A 14,870-nucleotide genomic window follows, 5' to 3' on the forward strand; every position below is an offset into this window, starting at 1 on the left:
ATATGGGGACGACAACTACCATCAAATGATTCTCAACCGCAACATAAGGTCTCACCCCTACGACCACTTCAGTCATGATATAGAAGTTGAACTGTATTACGAGTATCCAAATTTGTTGTGTGAGTTACAGGAGCTCTTGCACTGTGAACATGAACTGAAAGGACTGCAATCATCAGCAAATTTGGGTGATGCATGGGACACCTCTCACCGTCAGCAGTTGATAGTGCTTGTTAAGAGTTCTTTATTTTTCGTTTTTCGTGGTTCTTCTCTGTGTTTTCGTCCGTAAGGGCATCCAATTCGCATTAAGACTGAAGAATTACAGTTACAGAGGAACCATGAAAACTGTTTTTGTGATTATATTTGCAGAAACTGAAGAATGATGTGTGCTGAGTAACAGACTGATTATATCTACAATATTATTCTTTGCAACTCCTATTGCAGCCTGTGTGCTAGTGCAGAGAAACTGAAGAATTCTGTGTGCTAAGTAACAGGCTGATCATATCTACAGTATTATTCTCTGCATCTCCTATTGCAACCTGTGTGCTAGTGCAGAAACTCTCTCTCATATATATATATAGTGGCATTGTAGGTTCGACATTGCAGAAAAAAATGCTTCGGTTGCCAACTTTTGCAGGTAAAAAGATGACCAAAAAAATAATGTGTTGGCACGAAAGGAGTTGCTGAGCCCACATTTCGTGGCCCAAGCATACTCCCGTGGGTACACTGATGGGTGATGGCCGTGACGGCCAAACCGGACAGACGGGAGCAAACGACCGAGGTGACGAGCATGCTGGTGTCCGCCATGGCACTCGACTACCAGGCCGGGAGCAGGGAAGCTGAGCTTCTAGAAGGCTAGAAGATTGTGTCCATAAAGAGGTGGGAGATACCTGAACTGATGAAGAAGCTGACAGAGAATGCGATACATGTCTGATGTATCCTTCGTGCAATGGCTGTAGTAACATCAGGTCTGGGATTAAACATTCAACACATATCTAGGCTTGCTTTCCTCCCCTACCCACAGGCCGGCTGCAACTGCAAGCAATGCTCATATATCTTCTTGGCTGCTTAAATTGATAGCACTGCACAATGAAATCGTTGAATTCTTTTTGATGACTTGTAAATTGCATTGATCACTCGTATGATGGTCCGACAACTGCCTGTACCTATGACCATGCCCTATCTTTCAAATTTACAGTGTACCTCCATGACCTCAATTCCTTCTTTATCTTCCTGAGTACCTAGCACTGCGCCACTGCCTATATCTTCTTGTGTTCAGCTTTAGCTTCCTGAAAATTTATGGGCATATGTTTCTGTAACACCCCTGTGTTAATTGTGCTCGCTAATCACGAGTTAACTCGCTAATCGTGGACTCAAGTTCGTCGTTAGCGCTAATCGCATTCGCATAGTAAACATCTACTTAGCCGTTTTCGATCTCGCTTTTCTCACCGATCTAAGCCTCAAATCAACTTTCGCCCAAAAGCAAAGTTGTAGATCTTCTCTTCCTCTACAACTTCTATTTTGACCAAATTTCAAGTTGAAAAATTTGAGTTTTGGACAGTCAAAGGCGAATAAAAAATGGTCAAAATGAACACTGTGCTTCTCCTGTTCGACACTGTGCGCGCCCGACGCCCATACCAGCGCCTGGACGCCGGCGAGCTCGTCCACGCGTCGGCGATCGCGCCCCGACCTCGGCTTCTGAGCGCCACCCTTATCCTCGCGCGAGCACTGGAAGCTTCTCATCCCTTCCCTTCCCTTCTTCTCCTTCCTCGCGCTCGCGTCGCGCAGAGCACGAGCTGGGCTGCCGCCGTTCGCTACGCCGGCCATCCCCGTCGTCCCCGCTTCGATTCCGCGCACCCAGAGCCGCGCAGCCTCGCCCCGGACCTCTTCCATCCATCCCCGAGCTCGGCCGTGCCCTACGCCGGCCGAAATCAAGCTCCAGGTCGCCGGCCGCCATCGCCGTTCCCGCCGAGCTCCGCCCCCTCCCGTCGACGAACCACCTCCGGCCCTTCTCCGCTTGACTGGGTGACGTGGTGAGTTTCCCCGTGGCCCACTCTTCCTCCCTGGCCTTCTTCCCGTTCAAACCCCGCTCCGCCGTCGCCGGGCCGCCGCCGCGCCGCCATGGGTGCTCTGCGCCACCGCGCGCGCAGCCGCTGGCCACCCCCGCGCGGGGCCCCGCAGCGCTGGCGAGTGCCCTGCCACCGCCTGCCCGCCCTGGTCGTGGGACCGCGCCGCCGCGCCGCTGGCTGGCCCCCGCCGGCGGGGAACGCCGCGCGCCGCCTCGCCCTTGCCATGGCGCCGCCGCAGGCCGCCCTGCGTGCGCCCCTGCGCCGCCCCGCACGCGCCCTGCTCCGCTGGCCCACCCTAGCCGCGGCCTTGCCGCGCCGCGCCGCCGGCCGGGCACCGCCGGCGAGGGTGCCGCCGCCGCCGCCTGGCCTGGCCGCCGCGCCGGCCACGGCCATGGCGCGTGGGCGCGCGGGAGCAGGGGAGGGCACTGGGAGCTGGGCTCCCACTGGCATGTGGGGCCCGGCTGTCAGCCCCCCTTTTGTTTTTGTTTTATGTTCCAAAATTGTTTATTTCAGCTGATATTTCATAAATGCTTAGAAAATCATAGAAAAATGAGAAAAATGCAAACTAAATTTTGTTGGGTTTCTAAAGATAATATCTTTAGAGGAAAAATACTCAAGCATGTGAAATGTCACTTTTGCCCCTGCTAAAAAAATTGGTTTGTGCTTGAGCTAATTTATTTTGTACCAGTTGTTCCGCTACTCTAAAAATTATGAAATTTATTCAGTAGATTACTCTTGGTATGTGTAGTCCACTGAAAATTTTTCAGGTGTATGGCCTATGTGCATGTTGGTGGATCTATTATTGTTTAATTTATTTTGCTAGGGCAAAATAAATGCTTTCTTTTTGCAATAAAAGTTAATAAATTTTTTTCTTGCATGTGTTATCAATGTATTTCCATGCTAATAAAATTTTGTGGCTTTATTCATGTCTACAAGTTAAGTTCTTGCACGTGTTTCGCTCCTAGCCGCCGTTTTCCTTTTTCGCTGCGAAGTAATCTTTTCTGGTGGTGTTATCATTACATCATGAATACTGGTATCATTTCATGCACCATTCTAACTTTTGCATGGCATCTTTTTCATACGTTAGACGCCACGAACGAAGCCGTCTACGAGCTGATTGCTGAGCCGATCTAGGAGCCGCAAGCAGAAGAGTAGCAGGAGGAAGCCGTTGAGCACGCCCCCGAAGAAGCCGCTAACCCCGCTGACCTGCAAGGCAAGCCCCGGAGCATAACCTTTACTTTTAGTATTCCATGTTTATCTATGTATTTGTGCATTTACGTCTATAGGAATTGTATGAAACCCTAGTTTGCATATTTCTATAGGTACCTGTGAGTTTCTACTAGCGTGTAGGTGGCGTTAGAAATGCTTTGCTAAATAGGAATGTGATAGCAGTCGAGTGATATCCGGTCACTCGCGAGAGATAGGGCTGTGCTACTTGTTAAAGTTCTCGAGTATAAACCCGAAAAGAAAGAAAAGTGGAGACCGGACGGAGACAAGTTGAAGTAAGGATTTGGTATGAATGGAAAGTAAGTCTCCGTCTGTATCGGTTGAGAACCGTACCGTTGTTGGCACATTGATCGAGGCTTGAACAGTACTAACCACATGCCGGGAGTAGGAGGTAGTCGAAACCGGTAAGCTAATTACCTGAATTGCAACGATACTTTGAACCGCGACCTGCTATTCTGGGAGTGGAATGATGGCGGGTGTTGGAATGTATGTCGCCTCCGGGTTCTCCGGGAGTTCGCCGTGAGGGACCCTTCACCCGGGTTTTGGCAGGCGTGATTCAGACGTCGGGGTGACGAAGGGAACAGTTGACGTGTGTGGCCCGACGGGGTTTTCACGTGTCGTGTGAGTTAGGTCCACCTTGCAAGGTTAAATCGGATTGATTCGCCGTCTCTCTCGGATAAGAGAACCTTGATCTCTCTGTCACATCGTAGTAAGAAAGTGGAATGAGAGCAGAAGGGAAAAGGTTGGTTTGTGAGTTACTGAAGGATAATCTGATCCACCATGTGTGCTCTAGATATTTAGGCGAATTTAGTAAATATTCGCTGTAATAAATGGAGCTAAAATATTGAAAGTAAGGATTCACTTCTAGCAGCCTTTCAGCAAAAGAGATCCAGAGCCAAAAAGCTTTACATGTCTAGGTAATGGGCTAAGTATACCCAAAGTCGGGTAAGCCTTGCTGAGTATTAGTATACTCAGGGTTGTTGTTGTAACCCTTCTGAGCAGGTTGTGTCCCCGCTGATTTCGAGGAGGTCTGTGCGTCCTGGATTGGACAGCCGCTTTCTCCGGGTTGGACCGTCGAGTGGGCCCCGTCTTCCCTGTGAAGATCGTGCAGGTTGGCATCACATCGGTGGGCAGGATGTGGAGCTCACCTTGTATCGTCGTCGTGGTTATCGTATTGTATTTCGAACTCGGTCTTAAACTTCCGCTGTGTTTGAAACTCTGTCGTTTGTACTTAAAGCTTTTATGTAAAACCTGTGTTGTAAATTAATTTGAAGATTTCTGTATGCTGGTATCACATGTGCTCGTCTTCGTGCGGGTCTGCTAGTGCAATTGTGATCCTGGAGTATAGTAGCTTAATCGGGATTTACCCAACAGCCTCTCAGATTACACCGTTTTAAGTGCACAATAACTTGATTAAGTATTAAGATGATGGTTAGCGCACTTAAGCCGGTTTAATTTGGGCGGTGCTGCTACTGTTTCCTTTATTTCCACCCTTCAGACTTGATTCTATTCTCTTAATTATACTCGTCATCTTGCATCTGATGGCCTCCAACATGGAAATCACAGGCAAGAATCTGAACAGCCGAATAGGGTTGTTGAAAGACTTTCATGACCATGAGTTGTTGAAAGATTCACACATTTTGTCTACAGAATCACGGTATGAAGCAATCTGTATTCCAGTGTTGAGGATCAGTGCCGATCATATCCTTGGCTCCCTGTGGTGTCTTCTTAGCTAGTTTTCCCCAAAAACAGTTGAATACAGACCTGCGCTAGGCTTCAGACAGAACCTTTTTTTGAAGCTTGTTTACCTTACACTCAGTGACTGGTTACAAAAGCCAGTTTAATTCTCCTCCTGATAAGATATTGTAAGCCATCCTTGAAAAAACAACCATCAAATCCAACTACTCTTCCGCAACAAACCAAGCATCCCTTTTCTGCAGGCATCAGAACAAACGTAAAACTAATAGACGTAAAACTTGTGAACAAACATGTTCTAGTCTGATCTTATGGTCCTATGCTTACTGCTGCTGTACTCCCAAGGTTGCTCCTAAATAATGCAGCCTGGTAGTATAATACCTTAGGGATGTTTCTGCATCACCATTCTCCAGTGCGTTTCCTCTCTTACACGTAGACTAACTGGCATCAGAGAAGAAATTCTTAAGAACCGCCTCTTGTATCAGCTAAAACCTCCAGGTTAGATTGGGCTTGACCTTTGTCTTTTTAGGTTTCGGCAATTCTCCCGGAAGTGTACTCTTTAGTTTGGCAATGTAACACCGACCAATGTATTGGGACAAAATCTTTGTTTATCACACGGGTCGTTAGGGGCCATCGTGGAATGAAATTCAGGTGGGGCATCCTCTCCCCTCCCGTTGATCCTCAAAAAAAAATCTCCTCTCAGCAGGTGTTTTTCCTTTAATTGATGTCTCTTGTTCTTTAATTGTTGCCGAATTGGTCAGCTTAATTCTTTGGCTTCTTGGTAAGTTAGTTATCAAACATCCTAAAAAAACTGTCACTCTCACTACTCTTTTTTGGAGTCACCAAGAGTGACTTGTCAGCAAAGCGGTTTTTTGGTGGACGTCCGCTCAGCGGACACAATCGACACCACAGATCTCGCGGCACGTCATATCACCCATCTTCCTCTTTATTCATTGTTTTGGTGCTGCAATACATGTATCATGTCTGGTATACGGTACTTTTTTATTCTATTCCCTCCATAGTCCATACTACTGTCTTCTCTCTCTCCCCCCCTCTTCGTCCTCCTGCTCCGGCTTCTCCTCCGCCGCCACCGCCGCCGCTCCTCCTCTTCCTCTTCTCTCTCTTGCTTGTCTTCTTCCTCCTCTGCCTCTCTTCTTCTCCTCCTCCTCCTCCTCCTCCTCCTCCTTCTTCTTCTCCTTCTTCTCCTTCTCCTCCTTCTCCTCCTCCTCCTCCTCCTTCTCCTCCTCCTCCTTCTCCTCCTGCTCATCAAGCGCCGCCAAGATCGCACCGCCTCCTCTCTTATGTCATGGGCATGAAGTACAGCTCTTATTACTGATAACTGACATCATTTCGACATTAATTTGATTTTTTTTCTTCTGCACATTCAGCTGCTCAAAACTATGTGTTCTGCCTGTATGTTGTCTGATATGCAGCTCTACCTTTGTGGATGGGATTTTTCAAGCCAATGAGTTCCTTGGAAGGAGGTAGAAGTTAGGATATATGCACTTAGCATGGTAAGTTTATACCACTTGTAAAAATTGCTAATTATTGTCATAAGATGCAAATAACATTTGAATCTCATGGCTGATATTAAGTTTATTGTTGTTTGTGTGCTTATTTCCAGAATTTTGTATCTGATCACTTCCTGCTAGACCTTCTCTTAGAATCTTCATTCATCCATGAACCTCAGAAACTTGAAATTCTTTTCTGGATTAGTGAGTTAGCACACCCTCTCATCTACTTTACCAAATTCATTCGACCATGATATTCTAGATGGTAGCGGTCATAACTAAAGAGAATATATGATGGCACTTTACCTATATCAAATTTATATTCTTTCATGTCAACTTAGTATTAAAAATATCACTGAAAATATTTTCATTGACTCTACCATCATGTATCCTTCTTCTCTAAGACATGATCATAGGTAGCATGTGTTACTTAGGTATGAACCAGTGGACTGCTGAAGAATTCTCTTAGGGCTGTTTGGGTTTCATTCATTTTCTGCACTGATTTTCTTGTTTATTAAATGATACTCGTGCAATTCTGGATTTTAGGTGCTGGGTCATGCATGAGTTCCATTTTCTCCACTGATTTTCTTGTTTGTTAAATGATACTCGTGCAATTCTGGATTTTAGGTGCTGGGTCATGCATGAGTTCCATTTTCTCCAGTCTGTCTGTTAAATGATACTAGTGTAATTCTTTCCTGCACTGAATTTCTTGTTTGTTGGTAGGGCAAATCCCGGAGACGAGGCAGGAAAGAGAAGAGAGTGGGAGCAGGATAGAAGAAAGAAGAGTAAGAAGGCAGAAAGCTGATGTCTTCCAAGGAGTTTTACTATTAGCTCACTTAGTTTTGTAGGCTTCTCGACTTCTTGTTTACTCGACTCAACTGTGGAATCTTTAGACAGGTTGTGTAAACAACGGCAAGGTTTATGGGTGGTAATTTATTTTACTGGTGACAGTGACACTAGCGAGCATGGGTGTAGAATTTGTTTATCGCCTGATGGGAAACATCTAATTTCTTCCCAAGTAACTTGCCGTTCAGGGAAAGATTAACACTGTGGTTAAAGAAAGATAATGACTGCTGAAGATAACAAGGAGCCGGAAAAAAGAACAAAAGAATTCAAAATGTTCACATGAGAACCGTTCAAGCTCGCCGGATAAACAAGGCAAGAGGAAAATGCTCGCGGGTCAGCAAGGTTCAGCATCGTAAAAAAAATGTCCCGAGGAGAGAGAGAGACATGCGCGGCAAGGCATTTTCGGTGTCTGATTCAACTTCATCATCTGCAATTCTGCATTACATCCTAGGTAGTGTTTGGTTCAGTGAGTGGTAGCGTAATCAGATTATACCTGTATCAGATGTGGGATGGGTGTTTGCACTCTTTGTTTTTGTTGGATAATCTAACGGTAAATGTGATCGCATCCTCGCCATGCTTCACCACTCTTCTCTCTCATCCATTCGAAGCACAACACCAGAGCTAGAGGCCATGGTGCCTTGCCGCTGTATAGCTCCCTCCAAGCTCGCCGCGGTAAGGCTCCCCCAGCCTCTTATGCGCAGCCCCTTGAGGAGGCTCACACGGGCGGCCTCCAGGCGGCGGTACGTGAGAGGTTGGCGGCGAGCCCCACGCAGATGGCGGATGGCCGCAGGAGCTCCGGGCGGCGGCGCGCGAGGCCGGCGGTGGCGAGCCCGCATAGGCGGCGGCGCATGAGGGCGGCTGCGAGCCCTGGAGAGCTCCGGCGCGGTGGCACAAGAGGCTGGCGGGTGATCGGGGCCAGCGAGGCCCTATGGTGTTCCAGTAATTTTTTTAAATATTGCAATTGTTGATTGTCTTGGTTGCGTATGTTGCACCTGCATGAATTTAATGTTTCATGAATTTGAATAGATGTTACATGAAACGACACTATGATGTTTCAATACGAGTTTTACTCTTCACATCATGTTATGTTTGATGTGTTCGGTGTGTGCTTTTGATGTTGCAAATATTATTTTTTTATATTGCAAGTGTGTATTCTTATTGTTGCGACGGAGCGTCTAATGAAAAATTTCCGATCGGACGTCGGGGCGCTAGACACGTCGTTGTTTATCAGATCACACACAGGAAAATAGAAGCAAACCAAACAGCACCTAATTTTTCCCACAGCCAGTGTCTTCATCGGCCACCTCATCTGAATTATTCAGCAAAGGGCCATTTTATTCTGAGTCCTTATACAAACTTTAAGAAAGTACTTAACACACTATTGATCAGCTCAGTAAACTAGTGATTTGTGTTTACTTAATTATGATGAACAAATTGATTGTCAATAAAACCAAGTTCAGTTTGTCAGCACACTAATAGCAGAGAGCCTTAAGAATGATAGAAGTGCCAGGATATTCCCAATCATTAGAAGAACCGATGAGCTAATGAGACATTGCATCCAATCACGTTTAGGTTAGAACAAACTTCAGAAGGCAACATCATACCATGTGAGGATGCAGCTGTACAGCAAACAAGCTTCACAAACCCACATTCTTCACAACAAATAGCTTTACCTGGAGGCATCAGTGATCACCTGACAACAGAATGAATTTATACAACCATCTACTATTGAGTTGTAGTATTCAAGCCTGGGCAGTGCTTTACTCTAACGGGAACCACATCACAAACAGGAGTGACATCACAGAAACCATCGACTGAAGTCCTAGATAGAATTGCGACCTCAGGACAGAAAGAGCTTTCCTTCAATCAGCTTACTCCTTGCGGTGTCTTCTTCGTTGAGATCGGCTTCACTCAAGTGCTGTAGTACTTCATCCTGGTGAGCAACATTTCTACCTGCCCCACAGCCGGTGGCAATGGCACCACCAACAGAATTTGCAGTGTTAATGTGTTCATAGCCAGCAAGTCATGGAGGAACCCAAGAGCACAGTAAATCTATCTTCGCATCCAACCGAACCCGCAACATAATCTAATGAAAACAGAGAGCATAGTGAGAATTAACAGTGCGATAAATCAGAAAGTAACTTTGATTACTTTCAGCAAACTTCACAAATGAAATGCCATTTATTAGTACAGTGACTACCTTGCAACAAGGTGCAAAGGAAGCAGCATTCTTAGTTATCATGATCAATACCTTGGAACCCATTTTGATGACAACCTGCTTTGTGCAGATCCCCCTCTTTAGCATCACTTGCCCAGCCTCAATTGGGTTTTCAACATTTGTTAGAGATTCAGCCTGTCAAACAAATAAACATGAATATGGAAAAAAAATCAAGGAAAGCTGAATATGCAACACCGACATAGCTTCATCATCTACATTACTTCTCTTCTCACATTCACTGTCTTTACCTCCTGGCTTATCTGAACTATTTGTCTAACTGACCAGAAAAAAGGCAATTCCAACAACATGCCATTGATCCAGCAAAGTGCCAATCCAGCATAGTAAACTACTAATTTATGTTATTCCATTTCAACAAGTGCGCAACATATTTAACTGAACAGGAGCAGAGGCCAGTTTAGTCATGTTCATGCCTGAAGGAAAGTGCCATTTGTTTACGATTTACAAGAATTTAAGACCACAAGTGCAGAAGGTAATCTATGTTGGAAATAATCTTGTCATAAGAAATGTGTAGATGCATCTACATGCATCTATGGGCATAAGTTGTCAAAGTCAAAATGAAATTGACAGCTAGTAGTTTCTAGTGTTAGCTAGAGCATAGCTGTATCTAAAGGTAATCAACTTGAGGTTTACTACTGCAAGGATCAAGAACATGCAGTGAATGCATGGAAGCAAATGAAAGGCAAAGTTGGTTTTGATCATGAGCTGGAAAAAACAGTGAACCAGCTAGTACTTAGCTAGCAATGAGCTGTAGATTTGTATGACGGTTTGTAAGTCCTATAAAAGGACATGTACCCCTCATGTGCTGAGTATGTGTGGGTGTCATAAAACATGAGTGATAGAGAATATAGTGCTTGATTGTGAAGATCAAGCTAGTGTGTGGTAGTGCTTGGTTGTGAAAATCAAGTAAATTGTTCTAGGTTGTGATAATCTAGTGTGTCACATTGTGTAAGTTTGTAGTGTGAGGCTACAAGATTAATATAGTTTTTTTGAGTGATCTCTCGTTCTTCTTGTGTGTGTTCAAGATAGTTAAGAGAGTAAGGAAGGAATTGAGTGATTTGATTCCGACAAATTAGCGTGACAGTGCAATTCTGTCCAACATTTGGTATCAGAGCCAGGTTGATGAAGACGATGCCGCGCGACGAGACGTCATCGAGCAAAGCCATTGTGTTGGGCAACTCGACGGTGGTGACGGCAACGACGACGAGGCTAGCGGTGTTCTGCCGCTGAGGTCATAGTGAGATGCCACTGTGGCACCAGTGGCGTGATGTTGCTGCAAGTAGGATGTCGGTGTGAAGCTGGCAATGGCGGTGTGTGAGCAGCTGCTTGGAGGAGTCCGCGTGATGCTGGCCATAGCGGTGCAAAGCCGTTGCTGTGAAGAGTCGGTGCGAAAACAGCGACATCGTTGGTGTGGTTGTTGTGTTGGTGCGATGCCAACATCAAGAAAGGGATGAAGCTGTGTCGAGAAGACGGTGGCGTGAGGCCGCTTGGAGATGGTGTGAAGCCGATAGTGATGACGAAGACAGTGTGATGCTGCTACGTTGGTGCGAAGCCAAGAAGGACGGTGTGATACCGATACAAAGTGACGGCAATGCGAGGTTGCTGAATCCAACAACGGCGTGATGCTGATAAAAGGTAAGGGCGGTGTGATACTGCTACAACATGTTGATGGCGAGATGCAACCAGTTGGTGATGGCGGCGCGATGCTGCAAGGAGAAGATAACAACGTGAAGTCGTGACGAAGAGAGTGGTGCGAAACTGCTAAGAGAAGATTGTGGCATGAAGCCATGATGGAGTGATAGTGGTGTGAGGCTGCTAGGATGAGATGTGGGTGATCCGCATCGAAGAATTGATATGACAAGATTAGGGGGGTGAATGTTGGAAATAATCTTGTCATAAGAAATGTGTAGATGCATCTACATGCATCTATGGGCATAAGTTGTCAAAGTCAAAATGAAATTGACAGCTAGTAGTTTCTAGTGTTAGCTAGAGCATAGCTGTATCTAGAGGTAATTAACTTGAGGTTTACTACTGCAAGGATCAAGAACATGCAGTGAATGCATGGAAGCAAAGGAAAGGCAAAGTTGGTTTTGATCATGAGCTGGAAAAAATAGTGAACCAGCTAGTACTTAGCTAGCAATGAGCTGTAGGTTTGTATGACGGTTTGTAAGTCCTATAAAAGGACATGTACCCCTCATGTGTTGAGTATGTGTGGGTGTCATAAAACATGAGTGATAGAGCATATAGTGCTTGATTGTGAAGATCAAGCTAGTGTGTGGTAGTGCTTGGTTGTGAAGATCAAGTAAATTGTTCTAGGTTGTGACAATATAGTGTGTCACATTGTGTAAGTTTGTAGTGTGAGGCTACAAGATTAATATAGTTTTTTTGAGTGATCTCTCATTCTTTTTGTAGGCCAACATTCAGCACCGTATAACATCGCCGGACGAATTGCTATCCTATAGAATTTTCCTTTTAGCTTTTGTGGCACCCTCTTGTCACAAAGGATGCCAGAAGCTTGCCGCCATTTCAACCAGCCAGCTGAAATTCTATGCCTAACATCTTCATCAATGTCTCCATCCTTTTGTAGCACCAATCCTAAATACCGAAGAGTATCCTTCTGGACCACCACTTGGCCATCTAGACTAACGTCTCCCCCATCATGCCTAGTCGCGCTGAAATCGCACATCATATACTCGGTCTTGGTCCTACTAAGTCTAAACCCTTTTGACTCTAACGTGCGTCTCCACAGCTCTAACTTTCTATTAACCCCTGCCCTACTCTCGTCAACTAGCACCACATCATCAGCAAAGAGCATACACCAAGGGATCTCACCTTGTATATCCCTTGTGACCTCATCCATCACTAAAGTAAATAAATAAGGGCTCAATGCTGACCCCTGGTGTAGGCCTATGTTAATAGGCAAGTCAGTGGTATTGCCATCACATGTCCGGACAAACGTCGTCGCATCCTTGTACACATTCTACTAAGACTCAAGTATAGAATTTTTTTTGAAAGGAAGCTTAGTTGTCATGACATGCAGAAAGATCTTTCCCCTCACACAAGTTGTGTAAAGGAGGACTAAGAAAACAACAGAAAATATACTACCTTGTGGAGAATCAGTAATGCTCTTATTTTCTGCAAAATCTAACCAGCCAAGTTCCTGAGATAACAAAACTATCAGAAAGCACTGTCGAGGGTCCAATATTCATGTTTTGGGCTAATTACCAGTACACATATCTAGCTTTCGGCTGGCAAATTCTAAAACTAGGCAAGGACACAATCACAAGTTGGAGATCGGATGACCTTGTCAATTGTGTTTGTTGTATAGTGCCGAGTCAACAGGGAAAGGATTGAGTAATAATAAAAAATGAAAATGGACTTTACTAGACGCACCTTTATGGACAAGTACATAACGAACATCAACGGTGACATTCAAAGAAAAATAATAGGTGCTAGAGTAAGGATTCATGGCTACATATACCAATCAGAGAATCTGCTCTTGTTCCACAGGGATTGTACAGAATGGAAAGCACATATATACCTGAAAAGCACCACCAGCTTCATCAAGGCACAGATTGACAGATATATATATGAGTTGATGGCATACCTGAATAAAACGTACACAGCTACACCAGCTTGATCAAGGAAGCAGGCTGAGGAGCCAGGACTATGTCCAAAGGTTGCAGAGAAGCAGGGTGCGAGGTGACTAATGCATCCACGGGTACAACTTTTCCAACAGAATAACACTGGCCACCTTATTGAGCAGATCCTGTTGAAATGCTCTAGAACCGACGCATTTACTTTTTTCTAAAGATATGGAATTCAACATGGACCATATCATTAATCGAACAAAGTACATACTTGACTTGACTTCTATTACATTGCGTTGCATTACACAGAGACTGGATTTTGTAAGTGAAATCAAGTCAAGAACATTATTAAAACACGAAATGGTTGAGGATGTTGTCGCGTAGTTTGTAACATAGAGATTTGCATTTTACCATCCGAAGTCCCTTGCTAGTCTCGCAAAGAGGCTCTACCTCCACGACAGTGAAAACAGCAAGCTTCTTCTTGCGATCATCGTCATCTATGCAGAACAATCTGGCAATGCAAAATCTGGTGCTGCCCAGGTGCACTAGAAAGGATGTAATTGGGAGCCATTTCTTCTGTGGTCCAATGTCTTCCAAGACATTGAGGAGGACAGGAGGCGACTGCTGCCTGGTGAGGTCGAAGGCGCTGAAAATGTTGTTCTTGCTGGAGAGGCCAAACCAGAGCTTGTACTCAGAGACGTAGTGTGCAAGGCCCCGGAAGGGCAGGGTCCAGTCTCCCTTCTTGACCCAAGCCCCGCCTGATGTGTCAAATGAATAGGTGCCCTCATCATCCGCGGACACCCAAATGTCCGAGTTGCCAACCACAGCATAGGAGCTGATGTTGGTGGGGCGGCAGGGCGGCATTGGAAGAGAGTGGCAATGCCAGTCATTGTACTGGAAGCCGTCTGGAGCGCGGACGCTCTCGTAGGCAATAACCTCAAAGGAGGGCTCACTCTCACTGACAACATCATTTTGAGTCGAGTCGAGGACGTAGAGTCTGTCCCCAATAGCGACGTGCAGAGGGCGGTGCTTCGGTTTGCTGAGGGCGGGCGTCGTGCACAAGGCGTGCAAACCGGCGTCGTAGATGGAGGCGCGGCCTGTCTGGTCCGTGGCGAGCACCTTATCGCGGCCAAGGAGGGTGAAGTGCATGGTGCCACTGCAGTGCTCCGACGAGGGGGCACAGAAGGTCATCTTGGAGCAAGGCAGCCGAGCGTCCACAGCCTCCCCAATCAGCGGCGATCTCTGAGTGAAGAAGCGCGACATGTCGATGCAGTGCAGGTCCAAAATGCGGGGCCTCTTGCCATCCACCACCAGATACATAAACTGCCGTAGATAGCTCGTCATTTCAACCCCTTCCTGATCCTGAAGCGAGAAAAGGGATGCTAAACTCAAAAGAACAAATCTTGGTATCTGCCGCCTGCAACAAGAAAGAAATTCACCGATTCCAGAAGTACCTGGACAATACGGCAGCTTCTCGCCTGATCTGAGATGCGCTTGCAGCGGCCAAGGAAACACAACGATCCGGCACCAATCCACCTAAAACGATCGGGATTTGGGGTCGATTTTCCCTTTGATGGAAGAACACCAGAGCCGACACCAAGGCCGTCGAGCACTCGAGCCAAGGAATTGGGGGTAGGGATGAGCGGCGGCTAGGTCATGAGCGGGTGCCAGAAGGAGAGTAGTCCTCTCCAGCTTTGGG

At 46.0% G+C, this 14,870-nt stretch overlaps 1 protein-coding gene and 1 long non-coding RNA gene across 13 annotated transcripts; one reads left to right on the forward strand and one right to left on the reverse strand.

Annotated features, from left to right (window-relative positions):
- The first annotated feature begins 6,235 nt into the window (after nt 1-6,235).
- On the forward strand, nt 6,236-7,505 carry LOC120648895. Of its 2 annotated transcripts, XR_005665114.1 has the most exons (4): nt 6,236-6,305; nt 6,422-6,502; nt 6,613-6,703; nt 7,223-7,505. It is a non-coding gene; the product is annotated as an uncharacterized LOC120648895 (long non-coding RNA). The 2 variants fall into 2 exon arrangements; XR_005665113.1 differs by having other exon boundaries at nt 6,613-7,505.
- A 1,407-nt stretch (nt 7,506-8,912) lies between these two features.
- LOC120647214 lies at nt 8,913-14,870 on the reverse strand. 11 transcript variants are annotated; one of them, XM_039923906.1, is made up of 5 exons: nt 14,626-14,870; nt 13,204-14,533; nt 13,063-13,122; nt 9,546-9,698; nt 8,913-9,431 (listed from the first exon to the last, which is right to left on the reverse strand). In XM_039923906.1, exon 2 carries the CDS (start codon nt 14,513-14,515, stop codon nt 13,520-13,522), a length of 996 nt encoding a protein of 331 aa, XP_039779840.1. In that variant the 5' UTR covers nt 14,516-14,533; nt 14,626-14,870; the 3' UTR covers nt 8,913-9,431; nt 9,546-9,698; nt 13,063-13,122; nt 13,204-13,519. The 11 variants fall into 11 exon arrangements, with proteins under 11 accessions (XP_039779840.1, XP_039779834.1, XP_039779839.1 ...); XM_039923900.1 differs by having other exon boundaries at nt 12,687-13,122; XM_039923905.1 differs by having other exon boundaries at nt 13,189-14,533.

The sequence above is a fragment of the Panicum virgatum genome, chromosome 9K (assembly GCF_016808335.1).
Source record: "Panicum virgatum strain AP13 chromosome 9K, P.virgatum_v5, whole genome shotgun sequence".
Taxonomy (NCBI): domain Eukaryota; kingdom Viridiplantae; phylum Streptophyta; class Magnoliopsida; order Poales; family Poaceae; genus Panicum; species Panicum virgatum.